Source organism: Octopus bimaculoides, chromosome 9 (assembly GCF_046866305.1).
Source record: "Octopus bimaculoides isolate indiv1 chromosome 9, ASM4686630v1, whole genome shotgun sequence".
Classification (NCBI taxonomy): Eukaryota; Metazoa; Mollusca; class Cephalopoda; order Octopoda; family Octopodidae; genus Octopus; species Octopus bimaculoides.
Genome location: NC_142936.1, coordinates 65,524,848 through 65,552,564, shown reverse-complemented (window position 1 = coordinate 65,552,564; position 27,717 = coordinate 65,524,848). Strand labels below are relative to the sequence as shown.

The window sequence follows — 27,717 nt, the reverse complement described above, 5'->3', positions numbered from 1 at the left end:
TGTGTATACAAATGTGGAATGGCACTAGCTTGTAGCATTTTGCTTCCAAAAAATTTCTCAAAGAGACTTGTGTTAAAAACAGAGTTTCACTCAAAAGGTCAGTGGATCATTCAGAACACCAGTGTTTCAGTCTGATTTAGTCTCCTCAGTGACAAATGCCCTAAACATTTTCAGAAAGAAATTATTCAAATAGAAAAATAATGTTAAAACATAGAAAAATTTAAATACAATTTATTTCATAAAATGACTTTTCATTAAATTTTATAAAAAGACACTTTATCTTGCAGAACCCCAGAAATTTTTCACAGAACATTGGGGTTACTTCAAACTCACTTTCAGAAACCCTAGCCTGGACACTCATGCATATATTAATCCGTATACAGACTTGACCTAACATTTTAATTCACCTGAAGAAAACAGTTTCTTTCATGATGTAATTGATTTGTTCATCAATAAAAAAAACGCATCATAAACAGCTGTAGTAAACCTGAGGAGGAGGTAGTTTTTCCAAAATATAATTCAAATGCTTACCATTTTCAGTGTTAGTAATCAGAGGTTCTTTATCTCCTGTCATGATAACTGTGTGAATATTCTCAACAGTAACATAGGCTTGCCAAGTAGACAGAGCTTCAGAATGATCTTGACTCGGAAATAATGATCTATTGTTTATCCAGTGTCCACAAGTAAACATGCACATACTGAAAAGATTGGTAAATATAAAGAAAAAAAAACCTTAGTAATAAAGATGTTGATAGTAGTGTATAGTTTCATAAGATCAATACCAATAAATACAGATTACTGTTTTTATGATAACAATACTAACATCTTAAAATACATTAATGTATCCAGGCACAGGCATAGCTGTATGGTTGAAGAGTATGCTTACCAAACACAGGGTTTTGGGTTCAGTCCTACTACATGGCACATTGGGCAAGTGCCTTCTACTATAACCTTGGGAAAACCAAAGCCTTGTGAGTGAATTTGACGAGTGGAAACTGAAATCAGCTTATTGTTGTGTTGTGTGTGTATATATATATCATCATCATTTAGTGTCTCCTTTCCATGCTGGCATGGGTTAGACGGTTTGACTGGAACTGGTAAGCCGGAGAGCTGCACCAAGTTCCAGTCTGATTTGGCATGGTTTCTACAGCTGCCAACCACTCCAAGAGTGTAATGGGTGCTTTTTACATGCCACCGGTACAGGTGCTTTTATGTCCTACCAGTTACATGACACTGGCATCAGCCATGACTTTACTTGGCTTGACAAGTCTTCTCAAGCACATCATATCACCAAAGGTCTCGGTTACTTGTATATATAGTGTACTGTTCCATTTCAGTGAGAATCAACAAAAAAAGTATTCCATCCAGTAAGAGATATTTAATATACACAGGATTTAAATGTGAGTTTACAATAAGCTGCATGCTTCTGATAGCACAATAGTTGGGCAAGCTTGTATAGTATACTGTGTACTACTGGGCAATCTTTTAGCCTGAAAAATTGCTCAGTAGTACATGGCAATCAGAAGCATGAAACTTATAGTAGCTCATATTTAAATCCTGTGTGTGTGTGTGTGTGTGTGTGTGTGTGTGTCTCTTCAAAAACCAAATCAGCATCTAACTTATGTTAATCACTTTTTGAATCATCCAAAAGCCATCATATATTCCATAATAAACAGTGCATCTTCCCATATATCATTGCTCTCTGCTAACCAGGACATATCTAATCGTAAGCCTAGCTACAATAATGAAGCTCTGGCATATCTCCCACATAATGACAACAATTACAATTATATACCACCTGATAGCAATAAAGTTGGTGAAATTAATATGAATTGTCCCTGTAATACCTCACTTGCCCCAACAGGTTTTCACAAGCTGAGATCGAAACTGAACTAAATTCAATGACTGGCACCCGTGCCAGTGGAGTGCTAGCAGCACAATCCGAGCAGGTCTTGCTTCCGTGCCGGTAGCACGTAAAAAGCACCATTTGAGCGCGATCGTTTCCAGCTTCGCCTTACTGGCAGTTGTGCTGGTGGTATGTGAACAAAACAATGGACTGACTCCTGTGCAGGTGGCACGTAAAAACCGCCATTGGAGCGTGGCCGTTGCCAGTACCGCTGGACTGGCCCTCGTGCCAGTGACACGTAAAAAGCACCCACTACACTCTCAGAGTGGTTGGCGTTAGGAAGAGCATCCAGCTGTAGAAACTCTGCCAGATCAGATTGGAGTCTGGTGTAGCCATCTGGTTTGCCAGTCCCCAGTCAAATCGTCAAACCCATGCTAGCATGAAAAATGGACGTTAAATGATGATGATGATGATGAATATGCCCAATATAAGTGTAAATAGCCACAAAAATTGCTTACAAAAATGGCATAAACCAAGTAAAAATAGAAAAGGCTGTGAATTAGTATTATACATATACATATATATATAAATGTTTCAAGAAAATCTCAAACTTACTTCCCATCTTGATCTGGTACCCATTTTAATGACTTCCCTTTGGCATGTGTTGAATATTTAATTTTAATAGCAAACTTGGAATTTAGGCAGAATTCTTCTGTTGGATCCTTCTCAAAAACTCTCAGTGACCATTTGTCATTTTTAAATGACATTTCTTTACCAATTTTTAAAGAACACTGATGATAAAATTCTTCTCTTTTGGCAGAGGAATCAGCACCCGTTTCACATTCTTTAAAACATTTATTTTGGCATTTATCACACCAAAGAAGAGGTAATAAAGTAACTTCAGAAACAATAATATCGCAGGCATCAAGTATAAATATGGAATGGTTATATTGATTACTGCCATCTTCCACTGTCTGAAGGTTAACATCTGAATTGCCAGGTAAAACTTTGGTAAATTGTTTCTGTTCTAAATGACAAATTGTAAAAGAATTCACTGACTCTGTAGATTCTTTACTTATATTCTTTGCAGTCATAAGATTTCTCTGATCGCCAGTTGATGCAATTATTTCTTTGACATTTTTATCATTTGATGTAATATCTGCTGGTAAAATTTCCTCTTCTAAACACGAAGAATTAATTTGTGAAGATCCAACAGTACCCAATTTTGGAATAATTGACATTTTCTCATTATTCCTTGTAATATCATGCGTTGCAATATTTGACTCAGTTTCATTGCAGTCTTTTAAATATTGTTCAGACTGAAGAAAACTAGAATGTTCTTCATCAAGAGACACATTATCAGAGTTTAAAGAATCTGTAAGTTTATTTGAATTGCTTTCAGAACATTTTGAAACATCGGTGCAATTCTTCTGTTTCTTCTCTGTAATAATTTGGTCCGTAATTAAGTGTTTCCGTTTTTTTGTTTGTAAAATGTCATTTTGTGAATGAGATTTCACTGGATCTGATTTAACACGATTAACAAAGAGTGTTGTTGATCCAGAAAGTATATTTTTAGAAAAGTCACACGTCAAATCCAGAACATAATGCTGGACACAATATGTGTCTATGTTTGCCATCAGAGGCAGATCATTTTCTTTAGTATTATTCTGTTCCATTTTCTTTTAACTGGTTAAAAATGAAAATAATAAAAAATTTTAAAAAAACATGAAATTAAAAATGATAAAGCATATTTAAAACTAAAAACTTTCAACTTTTTTTTTAAAAGTTACAAATAGAAAACAATCAATAAATGATAAAAATTGAGAGGAATCATAGCAAAGGTTTGGTTTCAAACAACATCAAATCACAGATGTTAAATTTCTGGAAAGACATCCACAAGATAAGTATGTGGCAGCAGTGTTCTGTATTTGTTAAGACACACACACTCATATATATATATATATATATGTATATATATATGTAACGTGAGAGAGTTAGGGGTTGGGGGTTCAACCCACTAAGGGATAGTATCTATCCAGTATACTGCTGGGAGGGTACCCAATTATTGCTACACTAGTGCTATACTAGGTGCAATCAATGGGAGCGGGTAAAAGTGGAGGTTTTACCCAAAATTTGTGTAACAATTAGAAAATGGAGGATGATATGCTGAACCCAACTACTTGCAGACGGTGTATCCCGTTGAATTCATTAATTTAATTCATAGCAAAAGTGACAAAAAAAAGGAAGAAAAGAAAAAGAAAGAAAGAACCAAAGCACAGGTGTCTATGGCAGACTATGTTATTTTGCCAACATGGTTTACATATAGAAGTACAAAGTACATAAGGAATTAGAGGATGAACAGAGCTGTAAGATTAAACTTCTGTTCATCCTCTAATTCCTTATGTACTTTGTACTTCTATATGTAAACCATGTTGGCAAAATAACATAGTCTGCTATAGACACCTGTGCTTTGGTTCTTTCTTTCTCTCTCTCTCTCTCTCTCTCTCTGTATATATATTATATATATATATATATATCAGGTTATGAAAGTTACAGAGAGGGTCATAGCCCAACTAATTAGGGAGCGAATCAATTTAGATGAGATGCAATTTGGGTTCGTGCCAGGTAAAAGCACTACTGATGCCTTATTTCTAGTGAGACAGCTGCAGGAGAAATACCTAGCTAAGGATAAACCTCTGTACCTGGCTTTCGTTGACATGGAGAAAGCCTTTGACAGGGTCCCCCGATCCCTTATCTGGTGGTCAATGAGGAAAATTGGGATAGAAGAATGGTTAGTGAGAGCTGTGCGAGCCATGTACAGAGATGCTGCCAGTAAGGTGAGGGTTGGAAATGAGTACAGCAATGAATTCCGGGTAGAGGTAGGGGTCCACCAAGGTTCCGTCCTCAGCCCCCTCTTATTTATCATAGTCCTCCAGGCAATCACAGAGGAGTTCAAGACAGGTTGCCCCTGGGAGCTCCTCTATGCTGATGACCTTGCCCTAATTGCGGAGTCACTATCAGAACTAGAGGAGAAGTTTCAGGTGTGGAAGCAAGGTATAGAATTGAAGGGCCTTAGAGTCAACCTAGCTAAAACCAAAATCCTAATAAGTAGGAAGGTAGATAAAACACAAACCCCTTCAGGTAGATGGCCCTGCTCAGTATGTAGAAAAGGAGTAGGTAGTAACTCTATAAGATGTACCCGGTGCAAGCTATGGACACATAAGAGGTGCAACAACATCAAAGGCAGGTTAACTAGCAAGTTAGTTTTTGTTTGTGGTAGATGTTCAGGTGCAATAAAGACTGTAAACAAACAGGAAACAACTTCTATCTCATTCCAAGGTGAAAAACTAGAGGTAGTCGATAGCTTCCGCTATCTGGGCGACCAAGTTAGTAGTGGGGGTGGGTGCGCTGAAAGTGTAACTGCTAGAATAAGAATAGCCTGGGCAAAGTTTAGAGAGCTCTTACCCCTGCTGGCGACAAAGGGACTCTCACTCAGAGTAAAAGGCAGACTGTATGACGCATGTGTACGAACAGCCATGCTACATGGCAGTAAAACATGGGCTGTAACTGCTGAGGACATACGTAAGCTCGCAAGGAATGAAGCCAGTATGCTCCGTTGGATGTGTAATGTCAATGTGAATACCCGTCAGAGTGTAAGTATCTTGAGAGAAAAGCTGAACATTAGAAGCATCAGTTGTGGTGTGCAAGAGAGACGATTGCGCTGGTATGGACATGTGGTGAGAATGAATGAGGATAGCTGCGTGAAAAAGTGCCACACCCTAACAGTTGAGGGAACCCGTGGAAGAGGTAGGCCCAGGAAGACCTGGGCTGAGGTGGTGAGGCAAGACCTTCGTACATTGGGCCTCACTGAGGCGATGACTACTGACCGAGACCTTTGGAAATGTGCTGTGCGTGAGAAGACCCGGCAATCCAAGTAAGATCGTTGCCAGTGCCCCTGGACTGGCTCTTGTGCGGGTGGCACATGAGATGCACCATTTTGAGCGTGGCCGTTGCCAGTACCGCCTGACTGGCTCCCGTAGGATTTTCGAGTGAGATCGTTGCTAGTGCCCCTGGACTGGCTTGTGCGGGTGGCACATAAAAGACACCATTTCGAGCGTGGCCGTTTTCGTGCGGGTGACACGTAAAAGCACCCACTACACTCTCTGAGTGGTTGGCGTTAGGAAGGGCATCCAGCTGTAGAAACTCTGCCTAATTAGATTGGAGCCTGGTGTTGCCATCCGGTTTCACCAGTCCTCAGTCAAATCGTCCAACCCATGCTAGTATGGAGAGCGGACGTTAAACGATGATGATGATGATGAAGATATATATATCATCATCATCATCATCATCATCGTTTAACGTCCGCGGAGCATACTGGCTTCATTCCTTGCGAGATTACGCATGTCCTCAGCAGTCACAGCCCATGTTTCACTGCCATGTAGCATGGCTGTTCGTACACATGCGTCATACAGTCTGCCTTTTACCCTGAGTGAGAGTCCATTTGTCGCCAGCAGAGGTAAGAGCTCTCTAAACTTGGCCCAGGCTATTCTTATTCTAGCAGCTACACTTTCAGCGCACCCACCCCCACTACTAACTTGGTCACCTAGATAGCGGAAGCTATCAACTACCTCTAGTTTTTCTCCCTGGAATGAGATAGAAGTTGTTTCCTGTTTGTTTACAGTGTTTATTGCACCTGAACATCTGCCACATACAAAGACTAACTTTGTAGTTAATCTGCCTTTGATATTGCTGCACCTCTTATGTGTCCATAGCTTGCACCGGGTACATCTTATAGAGTTACTACCTATTCCTTTTCTACATACTGAGCAGGGCCATCTACCTGAAGGGGTTTGTGTTTTATCTACCTTCCTACTTATTAGGATTTTGGTTTTTGCTAGGTTGACTCTAAGGCCCTTCGATTCTAGTCCTTGCTTCCACACCTTAAACTTCTCCTCTAGTTCTGATAGTGACTGCGCAATTAGTGCAAGGTCATCAGCATAGAGGAGCTCCCAGGGGCAACCTGTCTTGAATTCCTCTGTGATCGCCTGGAGGACTATGATAAATAGGAGGGGGCTGAGGACGGAACCTTGGTGGACCCCTACCTCTACCCGGAATTCATTACTGTACTCATTTCCAACCTTCACCTTACTGACAGCATCTCTGTACATGGCTCGCACAGCTCTCACTAACCATTCTTCTATCCCAAGTTTCGTCATTGACCACCAGATAAGGGATCGGGGGACCCTATATATATATATATATATATATATAGGCGTAGGAGTGGCTGTGTGGTAAGTAGCTTGCTTACCAACCACATGGTCCCGGGTTCAGTCCCACTGCGTGGTATCTTGGGCAAGTGTCTTCTACTATAGCCTCGAGCCGACCAAAGCCTTGTGAGTGGATTTGGTAGACGGAGACTGAAAGAAGCCTGTCGTATATATGTATATATATGTATGCATGTGTTTGTATGTCTGTGTTTGTCCCCCCCCCCCCAACATCGCTTGACAACCGATGCTGGTGTGTTTATGTCCCCGTAACTTAGCAGTTCGGCAAAAGAGACCGATAGAATAAGTACTAGGCTTCCAAAGAATAAGTCCTGGGTCGATTTGCTCGACTAAAAGGCGGTGCTTCAGCATGGCCACAGTCAAAAGACTGAAACAAGTAAAAGAGTAAAAAGAGTATATATATTATATATATATATATGTATACACACACACACACATACATATATTGAGACAAGCTTCTTTCAACTAGGGTCCATATGGCCCTTGGGAGTTCATATAAGATTTTGATGTTAAAATCTACGTGCTACAAATTAGTTACACTTCTACAATATGCAAAATATTTCAACAATATTTTTTATACAATTCCTAATATTTGATTATATAAATAGAATGGAACTCTTTTAAACACTAAATGTCTATGGGGGTCTAGTAGAGTCAAACAGGAATCAAAGGGGTCCATAGAGGAAAAAATGGTTGAGAACCACTGCTCAAGAGTTAATAGGTGGTAGTTGTTGTTTAATCTCGGGTCTTCGGTCTTTATTGAAGTGAAAGGTGTTCCAGCCATAACCATCCCATTAGTTTGTATAACTAAGATTCATCAGCATCGATTTAATTTTCACTTTTTCCTGCTTCCATGGGTCACACAAATTTTGTTGAGACAGATTTATTACAACTGACGCTCTTCCTGTCACCAATCCTCACCTGTTTCTAAACAAGATATTTCCTCATGGCCAGACATGTTTTCACGGAGAGCTGAAAACAAAAGACGCTATTACAACCATTACGCTAGGAGAGACAAACAGAGGAGTCGGTAATTTTTCAGATTAACACCCGCACGATCTTCACTAGTGTGTTAGGGTTAGGGTTTTAGGGTTTAGGGTTACGGTTACGGTTTGGGTTAGGGAATTCCGTCCCTAACTGTAACCGTAACCGTAACCCAAAAACTAACCCTAAAACCCTAACTTTGACCCTAAAACTCTAACCCTAACACCCTAGTGAAGATCGTGCGGGTGTTAATCTGAAAAATTACCTAGGCGTCAACCAAAGCCACTCACAAAATTATGGCCGGCCGGAGGATATACTAGAAAACACATTTCCAAGGTGCCACACACCGAGACTGAACCCAAACCTACATGATTGGGAAGCGAACTTCTTAATCACATAACTATGTTTACATTTAAAAGAAAAATTATAGAGCATTGAGGGAGTTATGGCTGCTATTTCTACTGACTCTTTAGTTGACCCGTATGACAGGGGTGGATTTATCTACCGCAAGTGTTAAAGTTTTATTTTTGCTATTAGAAATCTAATTAGAATAGCCTGTAGTTCGAGCTGATGTATGACTGAGTAGAGCTACAGAGCGAGGTGTAATGTGATTAACCTGTAATGTTTGCATAAGATGTTACATCTTCATAAAACATTGAGAGAGAGAGAGAGAGAGAGAGAGAGATGAGACGGTATATATGTACAAAGTTACGATGTTCTATTCAAAGCATGACTCTTCGAAGCCAAGTTGTTGAATCAATTAGAATATTTATATTAAGTTTTATGCTTTGTTTGCTTTTGACAAAGCATCTCTGTCACGGACCTGCTCAATCAGGCTGATATACGGTTTAAATATTATTAACAAGGAATATGAAAGAAACTGACTTTAATCGCAAGAGAACAAATCAACTTTGTCTTTCATCCTCTAAGTTTAATCGATGCTAGTAGTTATATAAATTGATGGTTTATTTGTAAACTGGGTGTAGATGTAGTATATCGTTTCTATGTCGTTCCTTTCGTATTTGTAACAGAGGTTGTTGTTTATGTAAAACTTTATCATATTCAAAACTCTAATTATTTGTACAGCCTTGATATCAATAAATGAGTAAATATTAAGGCAGAATTTACTTCTTACCGTCTAAGAAGATTCTTTGTGCGACATTGGCATATTAAATTTAGCAAGATTACCGCCGACAGATTCGGAAACCGGTGTCAGTTGTTTACTAATTCCTTGTTATAAAATGTAGCGGAAAGAAAAAGTTAAGTTTCTTTATCGTGAAACAGTTTGTTTAAATATGTGTTGGTCTAACGGGAAACTATATACACTTTGGTAGAGCTTTTCGTAATACTATTTTACTACTTGAAAATTACGAACTCGTATTAATATCGCTAGTTTCTCGTCATATCTGTATATGACTGTGCGTTTTCGAAGGTGGGAGGTTGTTCACACACATTCGAACATATAGTTACGTATGTGTGTGTGTGTATGTGTGTTGATGGGGACAGCTTTTAGCTATACATATTTCTGAAGGAAAGCGGACGTCAAACTTCCCCACAGTTGGCTTGTAGGGAGGGGATATGCACACGTTGAAATATCTTCTGATCGCTCAATTTTTATATATTCAGGCCATCTCTGATGTCCATGCTCACACACTGTATTCTGACAGCAACGTCTCTACACTTACGTAGAATTTACACTCCGTGTCACTCCCATTGCTTGTTTGAACATCAACAACAAGAACTCCCTTCTTTGTGTCTTTTAATTCATCTGCTACCATTAACTCTCAGAATTCCTCCAAATACCAACGACTATCCAATTTTTACTTGTTCTGCATCAAAGACATTCATCTTACCTCATAGTTCTCCCTCTCTCTCGCAAGTCATTGTCTTTGGTGCCTTCACTATTTGCACCTTCTCTTGGCTCTCATACCCCACTATACACATTCAATACTTTGATCCCTTCTTGCCTTTGCACCTAGCTTTAATTGAAATTCTCTTCCCCAACATCTGGAACGATCAGTTAACCAGTCAGCACACAGCCATACTGATGTTAATCATCCTTGGCTGCAAATATGCTTCATCATTGACCTATCTGAGAAACTATTCTCTTAGACATGTTCCAATACAAAGAAAGTTCATAACACTAAATTTCTCCCAAACAGATTGCATATTGTTTGTAGCAGAAGTGAGTTACATTGTCATTGTGTGAGATGTTTTCATTTGACTCATCTAAGCTTAAATACCCCAATATCGGCTCCACAAGGCCTTTTCATTTCAGCAGTCACATGACCCAGTGATTAAACAAACCTGTTGTTTTTATTGGTCAACTTCCAGCTGTCCGATCGCATTGGCGCAACAGTTTATTTTTCCTTACGCTGGAAATTAATCACCAGCTTCTGGGAGTCCACTATTCCTTATAAGTACAGCAGCTCTCGACTGTTCTAAGTCTTTGGCACTCGCTACTGACCACACACAATTCGTCTCCAGCAACGATGTATCTGACACCAGCTAGTCTCTGTTTTCATCTCCACCAGATGCCTGTCTGCATCATTGCTGTATTAACATCACACAACCAACAGTTGCCTCTACACACCACCAACAGTACGTCAACTATGTCTATAACATCAACAGTCTAGCCTTACCACAAAGTTCTTACACATCTTTGTAATAACCTGTTATGTTTTGTTAATTCATGTATGGCAATCATTGTATTTTATAAGGGAAAATAAAATGTCGCTTACCAGTTCAGTTTCAATCTCAAGTTGTATATATCTCATTCCAACATTATCTGCATTAACCATCTTCGTTATATGTTACATTACAGCAATACAAGCCAAGAACACTGTCAACAATGCCTGCAAAAATTTTACACTTCTACCACAACTTGAACACATGGAAAGCACCTTCATGCATTGTACAACCTGAAAAATCTTGTATCTCCTAAATTCCAGCCGGCACTGTCAGTAGCGTAGTTAGGACTGTGTGGGACAATATGACCCAGGCAACATTTTTATGGTGGTGGCACTTTTGGGTCTGCTGTACCCCCTCCACCTCATTAGTCTGACAACCACCTACGCATACACATGATCACAACAGCCTTTCAAGAAACATGTTCCAGGAGAGTTATTTTCCTTACCTCAATCCCACTTTCGACATCTAAGAAGTAATCGAAACAGTTGTTAATTATCACTTTCTCCAAAAACTTCGGGCCCTCTCTCTTCACAGCGACCAGTTTTGGAAAAGGTCATGGCAATTAGGTTAAAGATAAGTAGTAAGAGAAAGTGGTAAGACGTGATATTTGACATAAATGACTTAACAATAAATCCTGTGCATTTCCATATATATATTGTTTTTCATGTATGTACAAGTGAATTAATTTTATGGGAAAACATATTTGCTAGCACGTTTGTGATGTTTGAAGCTTTACAATGCCTAAAATAGAAATAATGTTTTAGTTAATATTGTTATGTGGTATATGTACGTATTTATTAAAAACAGAATACGGTAGGTAATTTTCTGGAATGGTATTTGCATGTATGTTACTGCCAAAAGTATGTTATGCAAAAGCATGTAGAAGATAGTGACAGTACATTTCATGAAACAAAGAGACAGAGTTCCGTTAATTGTCTAAAGCAGCTTCGACTGAAGGTTCAATGCTCCAGCCTTTTATAACCCCCAGGCAAAGCTTCTAGAGCCTTCAAAAAAATAAACTTTACCACCCTTAATTGCTACATACCAGCCAATACAAAGTAGTCGAAAAACATTTGCATAGGCGCTCATGCTTTGGAGTCACCAGTTTTAGCTGAGTAGGTATAAAGTCTCTCTTGGCTTACTACAGAATCTTGCATACCATTATTATATAAAATGTATTGCCTGTTCACTCATAGAAATAATACAAGAAACAAACTTTAAAATAACAGCGAGGCTTTATTCCTCTAAATAATCCAGTGGACAAAATAAACATCACAAATTCTGCTGGTTGTGTAGTTCATTCATCGTTTGGATGATTCAGCTTTGGCTGTTGTTAGTTACATGTGCTTTGTTATAATGGCAAGAAAATAACGAGTCACCTTCCTGAAAATCTCTCAACCCTCTTCTTAGCTGTTTTAGCACCCACAACACTCTCGGAGTGGTTGGCGTTAGGAAGGACATCCAGCTGTAGAAACTCTGCCAAGTCAGATTGGAGCCTGGTGTAGCCATCTGGTTCACCAGTCCTTAGTCAAATCGTCCAACCCATGCTAGCATGGAAAGCGGACGTTAAACGATGATGATGATGATGATGATAAGCCGAAGTAGGCTCCAATGTAAATTCAGGTTAGTTGTTTTAGAATGTATTACGCATGATGTGATTGGATCCGAGATCCATACCAGGTGCAATACTTGACCAGTCAATATACAGGACTCAACCAAATGTTCCAAACTCACATGATAGGTCAGATAACCAATCATTATAGATTAAAGTGTGGAGTCTATAAAATGTTAGTCGACTCCAATATGCCATAATAGAAATTGATCTCACTACAAATTCAATGAGCTAGTCATGCTTTTTATGGAAATATAATTATGCTCTGGTTCTAAACTGGGAGTCTAAGAAAAACGGTTCAAATCAAGCCAGAGAACTGCTACTCTAGAAATGTGGCTTCCATAGAACCAGAGCTATTGAAGCCCTACTAATATTGTAGCACTTCATATCAGCAAAATAGCTGGCTGTGCCTAACATGAAAATCTCCTGGTTAAACTTACTGTCTATTGTCTCTTTAAGGCAGCGTGCTGGCAGAATTGTCAGCTCAGAACAGAAATATGGACAAAATGCCACTAAGCATTTGCCTGTATTTCTGTTCTGAGTTCAAATTCCACTGAAGGCAATAAAATGAGTACCTGTTGAATAATGAAGTCCATGTAATCAACAAGCCCTCCCCATCCCCCAACTCACAGAAATTGATGGATTGTGCCAAAATTTGAAACCATTATCTGTGGTCTCCTTAAGGCGGTAAGCTGGCAGAATCATTAGAGTGTCAGAGAAAATGCCTTATAGTATTTCTTCGGGCTCTTTACTTTCTGAGTTCAACTTACAACACGGCCAGTTTTATCTTTCATTCCCTCATTGGGTCAATAAGCTGGAGTTGATAGTATCGACTAATAAACTCGCCTATAAATTTTTGGTCTTGTGCCTTAATTAGAAACTATTTGGGGAAATTGATTGGTAGAATCGTTAGAGCAGTGGGAAAATTGCTTTGTGCCATTTGTTTTGGCCCTTTACATTCTGTGCTCAGATCTTACCAAGATCACCTTTGCATTTCATTCACCTGTCAAAGGTTGATAAAATAAAAGACCAAACTAGTACTGGAGTTGAGGTAATCGACTAACCTCCACCCCTTAAAATTGCAGGCCTTGTGTCTGAATCAGAAACAATTATCTGTGGTATCCTTTGAAGTGGAGACATGTGGCTTAGTGCTTCGGGTGTTGGACTCATGATGGTAAGATCATGATTTCGATTCCTGGACCAGGTGATGTGTTGACCTCTTGAGCAAAACACTTCCTTTCATGTTGCACCAGTCCACTCAGCTGGCAAAAATGAGTAACACTGCAACAGACTGGTGTCTCATCCAGGTGGGGATATACACGCCAGGAAACCGACTCTTGTGAGTTGGTATGACTTGTGAAGGTATCTTTTGAACAGACAATTGATAACAGGCATTTAAGTTGTGACCACCCCATTCTTAGAGGGTAAATTGCAGTGTGATTGGAGATAAACTTGGCAGCTGTTTCTAGCAAGTCAAGCAACCACATAGAATCATTATTGGCATGTTTTGTAGAACGGGCTTTGAATATATTTTTCTCCCGACTCATGTGTTCACCAATATTTAACAAACCAGAACCTTCATACTCAACACTTACAAATGATTCTATTCGATAAAGCAGAATCCAATGAGCCCGGTGGTGGTGTGAGTCAATACATCTTGTATTATTCAGAAAAGCAACTGAAATATTCCAGTGAAATTGCTGTGGGGAGGTGAAATAGTCAATGTTTCGGATAGAGTTTTTCTTCAGAGTAAAGTTGATTGCAGGGAAATAAAAGAAAAATAGCAGAGTTTTACATACTCTACTTTCGAGAAACTCTTAGTTCAGTGATCCCTGTCATATCCTTTAGCTCCTGTCTCACCTCAATTTCTTCTTCCAGCTCACCTGGCCTCACCTGCTTCATCTTCTCTTTTCATTTTTCTTTCCTTCCCCCTTTCCTACTACTCCCCTTCTACATATAAAGTTCACATTATCTTGCGTTCCTCATCAGTTGCAGTCAATTCCTCAAACATATAGCATATAGGAAGTAAAACTTTTCTGTCTTTCTTATATTTCTCTCCTGTCACCTTAATCCTGATGATGGACTCTGTCCGAAACGTTGGCTATTTCACTCTCCAAGGCAATTTCCTTATACTCTTTCTGTCACCTTGTCCGCACGCTTCTATCACTACCACAACTGTCCTCCCACCATCATAACCAGACACAAACCACATCCCTTTACCTTGTGCATATACTACTTTGATCTTGTTACTGTTTCTGAAGTGAAAGGTACTACATTAGGAGTGGTGATAGTAGCAGTTGTGTTTGTGGTAGTAATTATTCGTGTAGATAGGAGCAAGGGTGATTGGGTAGTGATGCTGGGAGGTTGAGTTTGGAAGTGTAAATGTTGCTATGATGGAGGTAGTTGGGATGGAAGTAAGGTGGTGGTTCTTTAATTGAGAATATTGACAACAATATCCAGGGCTTTGGTTCTATTAAGCGGATAAATTTTAACTTGTGATAATAACCGCATGACAATATAATAGCTTCTGCCTATCTATCTATCTATCTGTCTGTATGTATGTATGTTCTGCATCACAAAAGGTCAGGATTCACTTAAACCTGCCTCAACTATTAACTAACCGTAGAGATCATATAACAGCCAAGATGGTGTAGAGTTCCCACATAGAGGAGAGCGCTGCTGCTACATTCTCTCACTCTTTCTCTCTCTCTCAGAAACACACCCACACACACACCATCACACCTTAAGATGCATCCAAAGAAAGCCCACTTGACTGATTAGAATAAGGTTGTTCACCAACACACTCCAACGTTCTGGCCCAAAGGTGTGCTGTCTCCTCTCTCTCTCTTTCCTCATCTCCCCTCCCCTATCTCTCTCGCTTTATCACGATTACAAGAGCGTCTGCTCTTCAGAGATGGCTGCTCTCAGGTATTCTTATTTTACTCATTCCTCATCCTGTCGTTGCCCATATTGTATCTGTCCACCACCATCAGGCCCTCATCTTACCTCTACATCCGTTCCCTCCTTTCCTGGACATTATCCCACCACAGCTCCCCTCCCCCACTTGGTAACTTACAATTGCTGCAAAGTAGCGTTATATACATAAGTCTGGATGGTGTCAACATGCTAATGACGCCTATTGAGGTAGAAACACGTCTTCACAGTTGTATTCTTGTTTATGCTACTTCTTTCCTTAATGTTCTTTAATCTTTCTTGTCCAAATTCATGTTCTCGGCCATTCTGAGTTATCTTACTGAGCTCATTTTCATAACACACACACACACACACACACACACACACACTCACACACACACACATACATACACATATACCAAAAAGTACATGCATTTGTGTGCATGTACGTGCGAGTGTTTAATACGCACACACACACATATACATGTGTGCGTGTATGCATGTGTACGTATATGTGTGTATATATGTGTGTGTATGTGTGTGTGTGTGTGTGCTCATATTAAACAGAATAATTTACATGTAATTTAGTTAGAAACGGGGTGGTACAGAAACAACTGTAATGAACACTGAAGGTGTGCAAGATTCAGTCCTCGTTTTCCTCCTTATCTAATGTGATACAGATGATATATATATATATATATATATATATATATATATATATATATATATATATATATATATATATATATATATATATATAAGATTAGCCGTGGTTTTACACAAACAACATATATTACCTCACTTTCACTTTCACTATTTCTCTCCTCTCTGCACACCTCTTGGCAAAAAGACCTTCTAGTTTCAGATCACCCTTTCTTTCTTTATTTCTTTCTTTCTTTTGCATGATATCATTCGAGTGTTACCCTCTCTATCTCTTACCTCTTTCCGCTATCATCACCGTTTTCCCGCCATCTCTTACCTTGTTATATATCAATCCATCTATCATTTTTCTCCTTTTCTCAAATATACTTTGTGAAGTTCCTCGCACGCTCTCATCTTCCGTCATGACTCACTCGTTCATCTCTTTCATACAATACATTGTACTTCTATGGACCTCCTCTTCTTCCTCCAAAACTCAGCTCTCACTCTTTCTCCTATGTATGACCTTGTATACTCCTTTTCTCCCTACTCTCTTAATTTTTTTCTCTCTCTCACTATCTCTGTCTGTCTCTTTCTGTCTTTTCCTCTCTCTCTCTTACAATCACACTTCAACCTTTTTTTTCATGTAATATCTTAAGTCTTTCCTCTATCTCACTTTACTTTTTTTTGCTCTATTCTCCCTCTCTATCAGATTTTAGTCTCTCTTATTACTCTCTCATTCTTCACTCTTTCTTTCTCCCTTTTCTCATATTTTATTCTCTTCTCATCTACTGCAGAACGCATCTGTTTCTTTTCTTCTCTCCTTACTCTAATTCTCTTTTCTCTCCCATATAAAACCTCCCTTGTCACATCTCTCTCTAGCCTATCAGGCTTACTCAATTTCTCTCTCTGTGTCTCTCTCTCACCCTATCTCTGTCTCTCTCTCACCCTCTCTCTGTCTCTCTTTCACCCTCTCTCTGTCTCTCTTTCACCCTCTCTCTATCATACTCCTACCCTTACTCGCACTGATTATACATTCCTCTCTCTCTCTTATCACATACACTCTGTCCTTTTCTCATTTCTTTATTCTTGTCTTTTCTCCTTCTTTTCATCATGTAATCATCACCTTCTCTCTCTCTCCCTCCCTCCCTCTCGCTTTCCATCACACACTCTTTCTCTCTCTCACCTAACACTTGTTGTTCTTCTCTCCATTCTATAATTATCACTCTCCTAATCTCTCTTCTCCTCATATAATCTTTCTTCCTCTCTATCTCTATCCTATAAACTCCACTCATCTCTTCCCCCTCTCTCTCTCACCCTCTCATATAAGTATCCCTCTCTCCTCCTATTTTCTCTCTCTCTCTCTCTCTACCTATCATATAATCACTTTCTTTTCCTCTTTTTCTCTCCTTATCGTTCATAATCAACACCCGTCCCTCTTTCTTTCTCTTCATCTTTCCCACCATATAGTCATAACCCACCCTCTCTCTCTCCCTCATATATTCATCACCTATCTTTCTCTCTCTCTCTCCCGCCACCATATTCTCATCATCTTTCTCTCTCTCATTCCACCACCCATTGTCTCTTTCTCTCCCATATCCCTTTTCTTTCCTGTAATTCTTATATTCCTCCCTCTCTCTTTGTGAACCAATTCTTATATCCCCCTTCTCCCTTTGTTAGTGCTCATTTTATACCACATCTTTCTTCTATCTGTACACAAACACACACACACATCAAATCTTGCTCTTCCTCCCTCAGTATATCATATCTTCCTTTCCCCCTCACTCTCTCCTTATACCATATCTTTTTCTCTCATATCAATTCTTGCTCTCTCTCTCTATACGTAATCTTCCTCTCCCTACCACATCTTTCTCTCCCCCTCAACCCCTCTCTATACTATATCTTTCTTTCATCCTCCTTCTCTCTTTATATATACACTATATCTAGCTGTCTTTCTCCTCCCTCTCTATCTACCACTATTGAAACTTATTTGTCCAACAACAGTTGTCGCCCCATTACTAACCTTTTAATGTTCTCTTCTCTTCAGTGTTCTATAATAGCGAAGCTGTTGTCTTCTTGTCATTCCTGAGCTGTTTTTCTTTTTTTTTTTTTACTTTGTAATATTTTCACCTGCAGAAACAATTCTTCATTTATTAAGTAAGTATACCTGAGCGGGTGTGAGAATTGCAAGTCATGTCTATGCAAATAGGATTAACCTGTAATCTAATCTACTGTTCTAAAGATTAGCAGCGTTAAAAAAAAAAAAAATTAGTGTATATATATCCGCCGCCAGCAATATTTAAAAAAATACTATCGTTTTCATATTTATTTATATATATGTATGTATGCTAATGTCCCTGAACTAATGCTGTGTAGATAAGATTCGTTTTCTACTTGAACACACACACATTTATTTGTCTATATACGCATTACATACGTAAATACACAAATCTATAATATGCATATCTATCTATCTATCTATCTGTATGTATGTATGTATGTATGTACATACTTTCACTCGCACACACATACACATTATATATATATATATATATATATATAATGTGTGTATTATGCATCTTTTCAATAACAGTTTTCAAGCTATTTTAAGCCTTCATGTGATGTTTTGTATTACCATATAAATATCTTGAGCTGTCTCCGTTTTCGCAGGAACATTATCGTGTTGACATCAGTGACCGCGCGCACGCGCACCCCTCTATCTCTTGTGCGCCTATCTATAATATTGATATGTAATCGAAACCGGTACTGATAGAAAACTGACGAGGACTGGTTTCCCAGGAATTATCAAAAAAAAAAAAAAAAAAAAATGCAGTCTTTTGATATATTATAAACACTATCACACTTGTAACAACAATCAATGGTGTTTTGTTGCAAATAATATTTGAAAAATGTAATTAAACGAAAATGTTAAATATGTAGTTTCGAAATCAATTGTTTAAATGTAAAGTTTATACAATTGTCTTTTTGTCGATGTTAAAGATTATGTACAGCAAAATCTCAATCCATTTAAAGCTGTATAATGAAGATGTATAACGAAATATACATTGATCACATCATTATTATTTATGTATATATATATATATATATATATATATATATATATATAGATACGAAGTTAAAAAGCGTTTTTATTTCTAATATTTATTTTCCGTACTGGTTTTCATACTAAAATTTATTCGACTATTTAGATGTGATTTGGTTAGTAGTCGAAGAAATATTTATTCACATTTGTCAAGTAGAGAGAAAAAAGGTGGACGAAAGAAATTCATGGCTTTTAAAATTTTTTAGTAGTAATGTTTATGGAATTAGCCAAATAACCAGCTGATTCGAAGAGAAGGTAAAATCATAGAACAGAACATTAAACGCCTGTAAATGAGGCTGCTACTACAAACTATGACTCAACATAAGGGATATAATGTAAACACGTGGTTAATATATGATTTTAATATAACACCAATGGCCATTTAACATTACCTAGCGATTTTATAAGATGGACATTTAATATATTTTGTGTTTTTGTCTGTTTGAAGAGTTATAATTTTGTATATTATGTTTAAAATTTAAGCTCTTATGTATGGTTATTTAAAAAATGGCCCCCGTACTGTTAGAAGCGATATATAGCACCTGATTAAATTGTCTTGCAGCAATTTAATTTCGATCTTCTACGTTCTGTCTTTCAAGTCTTGCTTTTCATCTGTCTACGGTTCGAGCAAATAAATACGTCTAATATATGATATATATATAGATGCCATTTCATTGACTAGAGTGTTTCTGTAAGACCAATGGACCTTGTGCCTATCTTATCAAGGATATACTTGGATTTTTATTGTTCTGGAGATCGATACTATGAGTAGCAGGCATATATTGGGATTCATTTCAGTAGATCTGCCCCTTTTCTGCAAAAAAATAAAAAAGTGGGGAATCGTTATTATTAAACAATGTCAAATTATCGGCGACTGCGTCTTTGTATTTATGTGTCACTTTCCGACATATATCATCATCCTTATTTAGTTCTCTCAATTTCATTCTTCTAAGTGTAGTTAGGTCTTGGAGAGTTTTATTAAAGATTTCACTGCAACAGGGAAGAAACATGTTTGAGAGATTTCAACTAGTGGTTGTGAAAGAGGAGATAACACCTGTCTGGTTCTAGTACGGACATGTTCTATAGGCAAGTTGGGTATCCTCATAAATGTTCAGTTGTTTCTGTTACTAAGTAACCTATAACAATTAATATTTAAAATTAAAAAGGGAAAAACCCACCTTTTTACGACCTTTGTTTTCCTAACTAGAACAGACTTGTCTGTGTGAATTTATTTTCAAAATTATTACGACTTGAAATTTAATAAAATAATCTTTTTTTTTAATATATTGATATATACTAAATTAGGGAAAGGAACATAGCTTAATAAAGGGTTTTTATATAAAATTATGGTAGTTTAATAAAGGATTTTTATATAAAATTATGTTTGTATTTTATGATCCAGAATTTTTCCATTGAGGAAATAAAATTCTGTCACCTAAAAACTGTTGTGAGGAATTACTTAGAATACATAAGTCATTCACTGTAACTGCTTCCCTTGTAAGTCTTTCAAATTCAGAGTTTTTGCTACTAAAATTGAAATTGGTATTGTGCTTATTTAAACTCAGATTTGGCTAGAAAAAAAAAAAAAAAAGGGAATCTTGTAAAGTTAAACATTTTTGAAGGTCAGAAGAAAAACAAAAGGAAGCAAAAAAGAAAACAAAAAAAAACCCAACCCATTTTACTGCAGTGAAAGAGTAAGTTAAATGTTTTCTTTATGTGGGACATTTTTGATTGACCTCTAATGTATCAAGCAAGTTTTGTGCTTGTTCCACAAAGCCATCAAGTGACTTGTAGTCTCATCATCATTGTTTTACTGTCCACTGTTCCATTCTTGCAAGGGTCAGTTGGAATTCAGATTTTTCTATGGCCTGAAGCCCCTCTTGTTACCCACCCTTACCTGTATATAAGTAAGGTAATATTTCCCTTTGGTCAGGCATGTTATTCATGGAGAACAAGAAATGAACACTACTGCTTGCATGATGCTGACTGTCACCTACAACTATCACTTGATGTCAAGACAAGGTGACACAAACACATGTCCACACACACACACACACACACACACACACACACACACACACTCACACACACCTCTTATTTGTTCCAGTCATTAGACTGTGGCCATGCTGAGGTTGGGGCACCGCCTTGAAGGGTTTTAGTTGAATGAATCGACCCCAGAGCTTATTTTTTAATTGTTTAGCTTAGTACTTATTCTATCTTTTTTGTTGAACTGCTAGGTTATGGGGATGTAAATACTCCAACATCAGCTGTCAATTGGTCGTGGGAGTCAAATACAGACACAAAGGCACACACACACACACACACACACACAACAGGCTTTCACTAACCGTCTACCAAATCAACTCACAGGGCTTTGGTTGCAATGAAGCTGCAGTAGAAGACACTTGCCCAAGGTTCTATGCAATAGGACTGAACCCAGAACCATGTAGTTGGGATGCAAGTTTCTTGCCAGACAGCCACATATGTGAAAGGCTTCTTTCAATTTCCATCTTCCAAATACACTCACAAGCCATTTGTTGATCTGGAGCTATAGTAGGAGACACTCAAAGTGCCATGCTTATAGATATATATGTATATATATTAAGGTATTCGGAAAGTAATTGCATTTTACCAGAAAGGATAGAAAAACAAATGTAAAGTATGTTTATCTGAAAAGTTTTAATCAAGAATGTAAACACCATAATTTTCAATGACTGCAGCCCGGTGGGAAAGCAATTTTTTTAAGCCATGTTCAAAGAAACATTTCTTTTCCTGAAAAAAGTTTGAAAGATTGTTTTCAACTTACTCTCTGTTTCTGAATGTTTTGCCTCTTATAAAATGTTCTAGTTATTGGAACAGATGGAAATCCGTCGGTGCTCAGTCAGGTGAGTATGATGGCTATGGAAGAACTTCCCCATCCTAATGATCTTAATTTTTCTTGAGTTTGTTTTGAAGAGTGTGGCCATGCATTGTCATACTGGAAAAAGACACCTTTTCTTTTTACCAAAGCCGGCCACTTTCGACTTAATTTTTCATTTACATCAAGTTGTTTGCAACAGACAGCTGCATTGATGGTCCTTCCATGTTCCAGTAGCTCATAATGGAAGATATTTTTCATGTTCTACACCAGACACAGCAAGGATTTTGTGGGTGGAGTTCTGCTTTTGGAGTTGGCATTGACCTCTCATTACATGATAACAATTGTCTTTTCCATTTTCTGTTGTGGTGCAAATCCCATTTTTCATCACCTCTAACAATGTGCTACAGAAATGACAGGTTGTTACTCCTGGTTCAAAGACTGCTGCAGATGGAATGTTGTGTTTGGTTCTCCAGCATAAGCTCATGTGGAACCCAAATTCCTTTACATGTTTTCCCAATTTGCTTGAGATGTTTATAGATAGTTGAATGTGACACATTAAATTTTGATACCAAATCTCTGGTGCTTTGATGTGGATCCAATACAATAGTCTCATTCAAAAACTTGTCATTCAGAGTGGGTTGTCTTTCAGATCGAGGCTTGTTAGTTATTCACAGTCATCATCATCATCATCATCATCATCATTGTTTAATGTCCGCTTTCCATGCTAGCATGGGTTGGACGATTTGACTGAGGACTGGTGAAACTGGATGGCTACACCAGGCTCCAATCTGATTTGGCAGAGTTTCTATAGCTGGATGCCCTTCCTAACGCCAACCACTCTGAGAGTGTAATGGGTGCTTTTACGTGCCACCCGCACAAAGGCCAGTCAGGCGGTACTGGCAACGGTCATGCTCAAATGGTGTATTTTATGTGCCACCCGCACAAGAGCCAGTCCAGGGGCACTGGCAACGATCTCGCTCGAAAGTCCATTACACATGCCCACGGGCACAAGTGCCAGAAAGGCGACGCTGGGCACAGGTGCCATCCCGATTTCGCTTTCGCTTGCCCCAATAAGTCTTCGCAAGCTGAGTTTCGTGTCCAATGAAGGAGACGACGTTGGCATGGGTGCCAGTCGTCGAATTTAGTTCGGTTTCGATTTCACTTGCCTCAACAGGTCTTCACCATCTTTAAACCTTTTAAACCACAGCTGATATGTACGAGTTCTTACTGCATCCAGATACGCTTCGCACATGGTATCCATTGCTTCTGTAGTGGTATTTTTCTTTCAAAACTTATACAGTAAGCAATGGTGAATGTGTTGTTTCATAAAATTCTTATCGTCCATGTTTCTGAATGTTTTGCTTCTTATAAAATGTTCTAGTTAATTAGCAAAATAATTCTAGCTAATTAGCCTCTTATAAAATGTTCATAGTTAATTAGCAAAATAACTATGAATGACTCACTGCCGGATAGAAGAGATGATATACTATCTCTAGACAGTTTCCGCCCATTCGACCTTGGTTTTGACGTGATTGGTTGATTTATATTTCAAAGCAGTGAATAAACAAATTATTTTCTGAACACTCTAATATATCTTTTATCTTATACTTGTTTCATCAGACTGGCCAAGCTGGGGCACCACCTTGAATTTTTAGTTGAATGCATCAATCCTATTTTTTTTTTTTAAAGCCTCGTACTTATTTAGTCTGTCTCTTTTTCCGAACTGTTAAGTTATGGGAATGTAAACATACCAGAACTGGTTGTTAAGCGGTGGTAGGGAGACAAATACAGATACAAAAGCACACACACACACACACACACACACACACACACACACACATAGATATGTATATGTACATATATATGACAGGCTTCTTTCAGTTTCCATCTACCAAATCCGCTTATAAGGCCTTGGTTGGCCTGAGGCTATAGTAGAAAACACTTGCCCAAGGTGCCAAACAGTGGGACTGAACTGTGAACCGTGTGGTTGAGAAGCAAGCTTCTTATTTCTTTATTGCCCACAAGGGAATAAACATAGAGGGGACAAACAAGGACAGATAAAGGGATTAAGTCGATTACATCGACCCCAGGATGATTGTAAAAGTGCTTCGCTGTCATAAAAGTAGGTTTGTTTATTTCCAGTCATCTGTGAAAAACATGTCTAGTTAAGGGGAAATATTAGCTAGCAGGTGAGGGTTAGTTATAGAAAAAGGCATCCGGCCATAGAAAAATTTGTTTCAACAAATTCTGTCTAACCCTTACAAATATGGAAAAGTGAATGTCAAAAGATAATGATGACGAGAAGCATTTTATGGTTGGATGCCCTTCTTGTTGCCATCCTTTACCGCTTTAATTAGTTAGGGATTTTTGTTGTTTTGAATTTCATTGCTGTTCGAAAGTGCAAAGTGACTGGTCATGATATCAATTAGGAATGTAAACACCATACCATTTTGTTGAGATGGTGACATTCAAAAGTTGTGGGTATCAACATTTATGTATATGTGCACACAGACATGTGTATATATATATATATATATATATATATATATATATATATATATATATACATACATATATACGACAGGCTTCTTTCAGTTTCCGTCTACCAAATCCACTCACAAGGCTTTGGTCGGCCCGAGGCTATAGTAGAAGACACTTGCCCAAGGTGCCACGCAGTGGGACTGAACCCAGAACCATGTGGTTGGAAAGCAAGCTACTTACCACACAGCCACTCCTGTGCCTATATATTTATATATATATATATATGATGGATTGTATGAAATACAGTGTACATCTCTCACAAGGCATTAGTTGGCCCAGGGCCAAATCAAAAGACATTTGCCCAAGGTGCTGAAACTTAAACCATATAGTTTAGATGTGAACTGCTTAACTTCACATTACTTAATTTATCAACACTGAAAGGACGAAAGGCAAAGTCGACTTAGCTGGAATTGGAACTCAGAATGTAGTGATGGGAGAAATACTGTTAAACATTTTGCCTGGTGTACTAACAATTCTCCCAACTTGCGGTCCTCTGCATAATAATAATAATGATTTCTTTTATTTGCCACCAGTGTGATAAAGTGTAGGGGTTTATATATGATGAAATGATAAAAAAATTATCCATGGTATACATTAGAAGAAAGGAAGTATACACAGTATACAACACTAGAAAAAGAGGGAAGAAAGAAGTGATAGTGATGGGGTCCCCCTGATACAGGAAGACCTCTAGGGATAATTGAGGAACCCCACCATCCAAGATCACCCTGAATCCCAAGGACGAGAGTCCTCTCCAACTCCTTTTTTCTTTTCCAACTCACAGCTCTACACTGAGAGTGGAACCATCCACTCTTACCATTTTCACAACTTTCACCCTCCTTTTCATAAATTCATTCGTGGACAACACTTCCCTCTCTACCTCCACTTTCCTTTTCAAGTGAAACTTGAAAAAGTTGATGAGGGCTTTATCAAAGAGGAATGTTTTTGTCCTCATTCCTTTCAGCCTCGTCCACCAACCAATCTCTTTTGCCACAGCCATCAGACAAAGGAAAACTGCCTTTCCTGCCCGATTAAAAGAGGGCGGCAGGGCAATCATCATTATAGACTCGGCTGACAAATAGATCCATCTCACACACGACAGCAATGTCTGGACACTGAAGGATTGCTTGTAGAATGGTTTTGTCATTCTGCTCGCACTTTGGACAAGCCTGTCTGACAGTACATCCATGCCTGTAGAGTTTATCACAAACCAGTAGTGCCCTCCCCCCAGCGAAAGACCTGGAAATTGTCCATAATAGTCCCCAACCAGAAAGTCTGCCAGAATAGACTTATCAGTTCGTTTTCATTGACACACCTCTCTGCTACTAATCCTCTACATAGCTAAAGTGGAACATCTGCTCCTATTGCCCAACTTGTAGAGGACAGTGAGTGCCTGATAACATTCTAAGTGCCAGGTGCCCTGTCTTGGCCTATTCTTTACCCAGGACTGCAGTTCCGTCAAGGAGACGAGCTGTGGAAAAGTGTGTCTAGGTGGCATAACCTGAGTGTGTCTGTGCATCAAAAGCTGTGACATGCTTAAACTGCCATGCAGAGGGAGTTAGCAGCAGACCGACCACCTCACCACTGGAATTCGTCCCGTCCACAAAATAAACAGGATATACTTCAATCTAATCAAGCAGTAACTGAGGGCATGGTACAATGGTCAGATGATAAATAATGACAGAGGCGACGTAGGCATTCATCACCTCTGCCTGACCTTTCAGGGACAACTTCCTCTCTGCCCATTTCTGGGTAAGACTGGCCAATCTGTTTGCCACATCTTTCCAATTCCTATCTACTTGGAAGTCAGGACCAAACCAGACGCCGAGCAGTTTAACTGGTCTGTAAGTCCAGCATCCGATGGCATTGGTCTACTTCTCCAGGTGCCCAGTCGCAATCCTACCAACTTCTTGTCGGCATTGATTTTGGCTCTTGCAACTGACTCATATTCCTTTACAATGGAGCTGACCGTTTCCACTTTGGAGGTGTACGATATGATGGTGACATCGTCCACATATGCTAACACTGCCCTCCTGAGTCCAGTTTCAAAAGAGAGGCCTCTTAACTGCTCCAACTTCCTCAGCAGTGGCTTAAGAGCCAGTACATACAAAAGAGGTGACAGCAGGCAGCCCTGACGGACCGAATGTGTGATACTAAACAATTCTGATAGGTGGCCACTTACTTTGACCTCCAAGCAGGTGCCACTGTGCATTGCAGCAATCCAGCCCCCTGAAAACAGGTCCAAAACTGACCATTCTAAGGATGGCTTCCAAGTAGTAATGGTCTACCCTATTGAAAGCTTTTGACTGATCCAAACTGATCAGGGTCCCACCGAAGCCAGCTTTAGTCCCAGCCCTCACTATGATATATCATATAAGGTGGAGGTTGTCATGGATAGATCTACTCAGGATTGCACAGGTCCAAAACTGACTGTTCTAAGGATGGCTTCCAAGTAGTAATGGTCTACCTTATTGAAAGCTTTTGACTGATCCAAATTTATCAGGGTCCCACCGAAGCCAGCTTTAGTCCCAGCCCTCACTATGATATATCATATAAGGTGGAGGTTGTCGTGGATAGATCTACTCAGGATTGCACAGGTTCAAAACTGACCATTCTAAGGATGGCTTCCAAGTAGTAATGGTCTACCCTATTGAAAGCTTTTGACTGATCCAAACTGATCAGGGTCCCACCGAAGCCAGCTTTAGTCCCAGCCCTCACTATGATATATCATATAAGGTGGAGGTTGTCGTGGATAGATCTACTCAGGATTTCACATGTTTGTCCCTCCCCAATCAGACTACCAATGACAAGCACCAATCTTTTCGCTAACACCTTGGCCAAAATCTTAAACTCTGTGCTTAACAGAATTATGGGCTGAAACTTTCATGGCAGTGTCCCCATTGTTGGTGTCCTTTCTCAGCAGTGTTACTACACCCTGGCTAACAGCATTAGGAATTCTTCTGTTCTGCTGCCAGTTACTGTAAACATCTGGCAAGAGGCTGCCAAACAATTCTGGGATGCAAACATAGATTTCGTATATTGAGCTTCATATATTTGTACCCCAGTGTCACTTTGATGGCATGTGCTGCCCTCACTCAATAATAATAATAATAATAATACTAATAATAATAATATAATAATAATCCTTTCTACTATAGGCACAAGGTATGAAACTTTGGGGAAGGGGATAGTTGATTACATCGATCCTAATGTATAACTGGTACTTATTTCACCGACCCCAAAAGA

At 38.8% G+C, this 27,717-nt stretch overlaps 2 protein-coding genes across 6 annotated transcripts in view; one reads left to right on the top strand and one right to left on the bottom strand.

Moving 5' to 3' along the window:
* The window catches only part of LOC106872508 (aminopeptidase O), a 42,549-nt gene extending 31,058 nt beyond the window's left edge, over positions 1–11,491 (bottom strand). For 2 of the 5 annotated variants that reach the window (XR_016243161.1, XR_016243162.1), the window contains exons 1-3: positions 9,251–9,483; positions 2,462–3,532; positions 532–698 (exon numbers count right to left, since the gene is read on the bottom strand). Coding sequence is in view for 2 of the 5 variants with exons in the window: in XM_089357615.1 (XP_089213741.1) it covers positions 532–698; positions 2,462–3,522 (1,228 nt within the window). In the remaining 3 variants the exon portion in view is untranslated. Of the gene's footprint in view, positions 1–531; positions 699–2,461; positions 3,533–9,250; positions 9,484–10,856 lie in introns of those variants that run through there. The other 3 variants (XR_016243163.1, XM_089357615.1, XM_089357613.1) reach the window with 3 other exon arrangements.
* Positions 11,492–17,944: 6,453 nt separating this feature from the next.
* LOC106872509 (sperm-associated antigen 1) overlaps positions 17,945–27,717 on the top strand; it is a 49,003-nt gene continuing 39,230 nt past the window's right edge. Inside the window, exon 1 of the mRNA XM_089357612.1 lies at positions 17,945–18,127. The gene's annotated coding sequence lies outside the window, so the exon portion shown is untranslated. The remainder of the gene's footprint in view (positions 18,128–27,717) is intronic.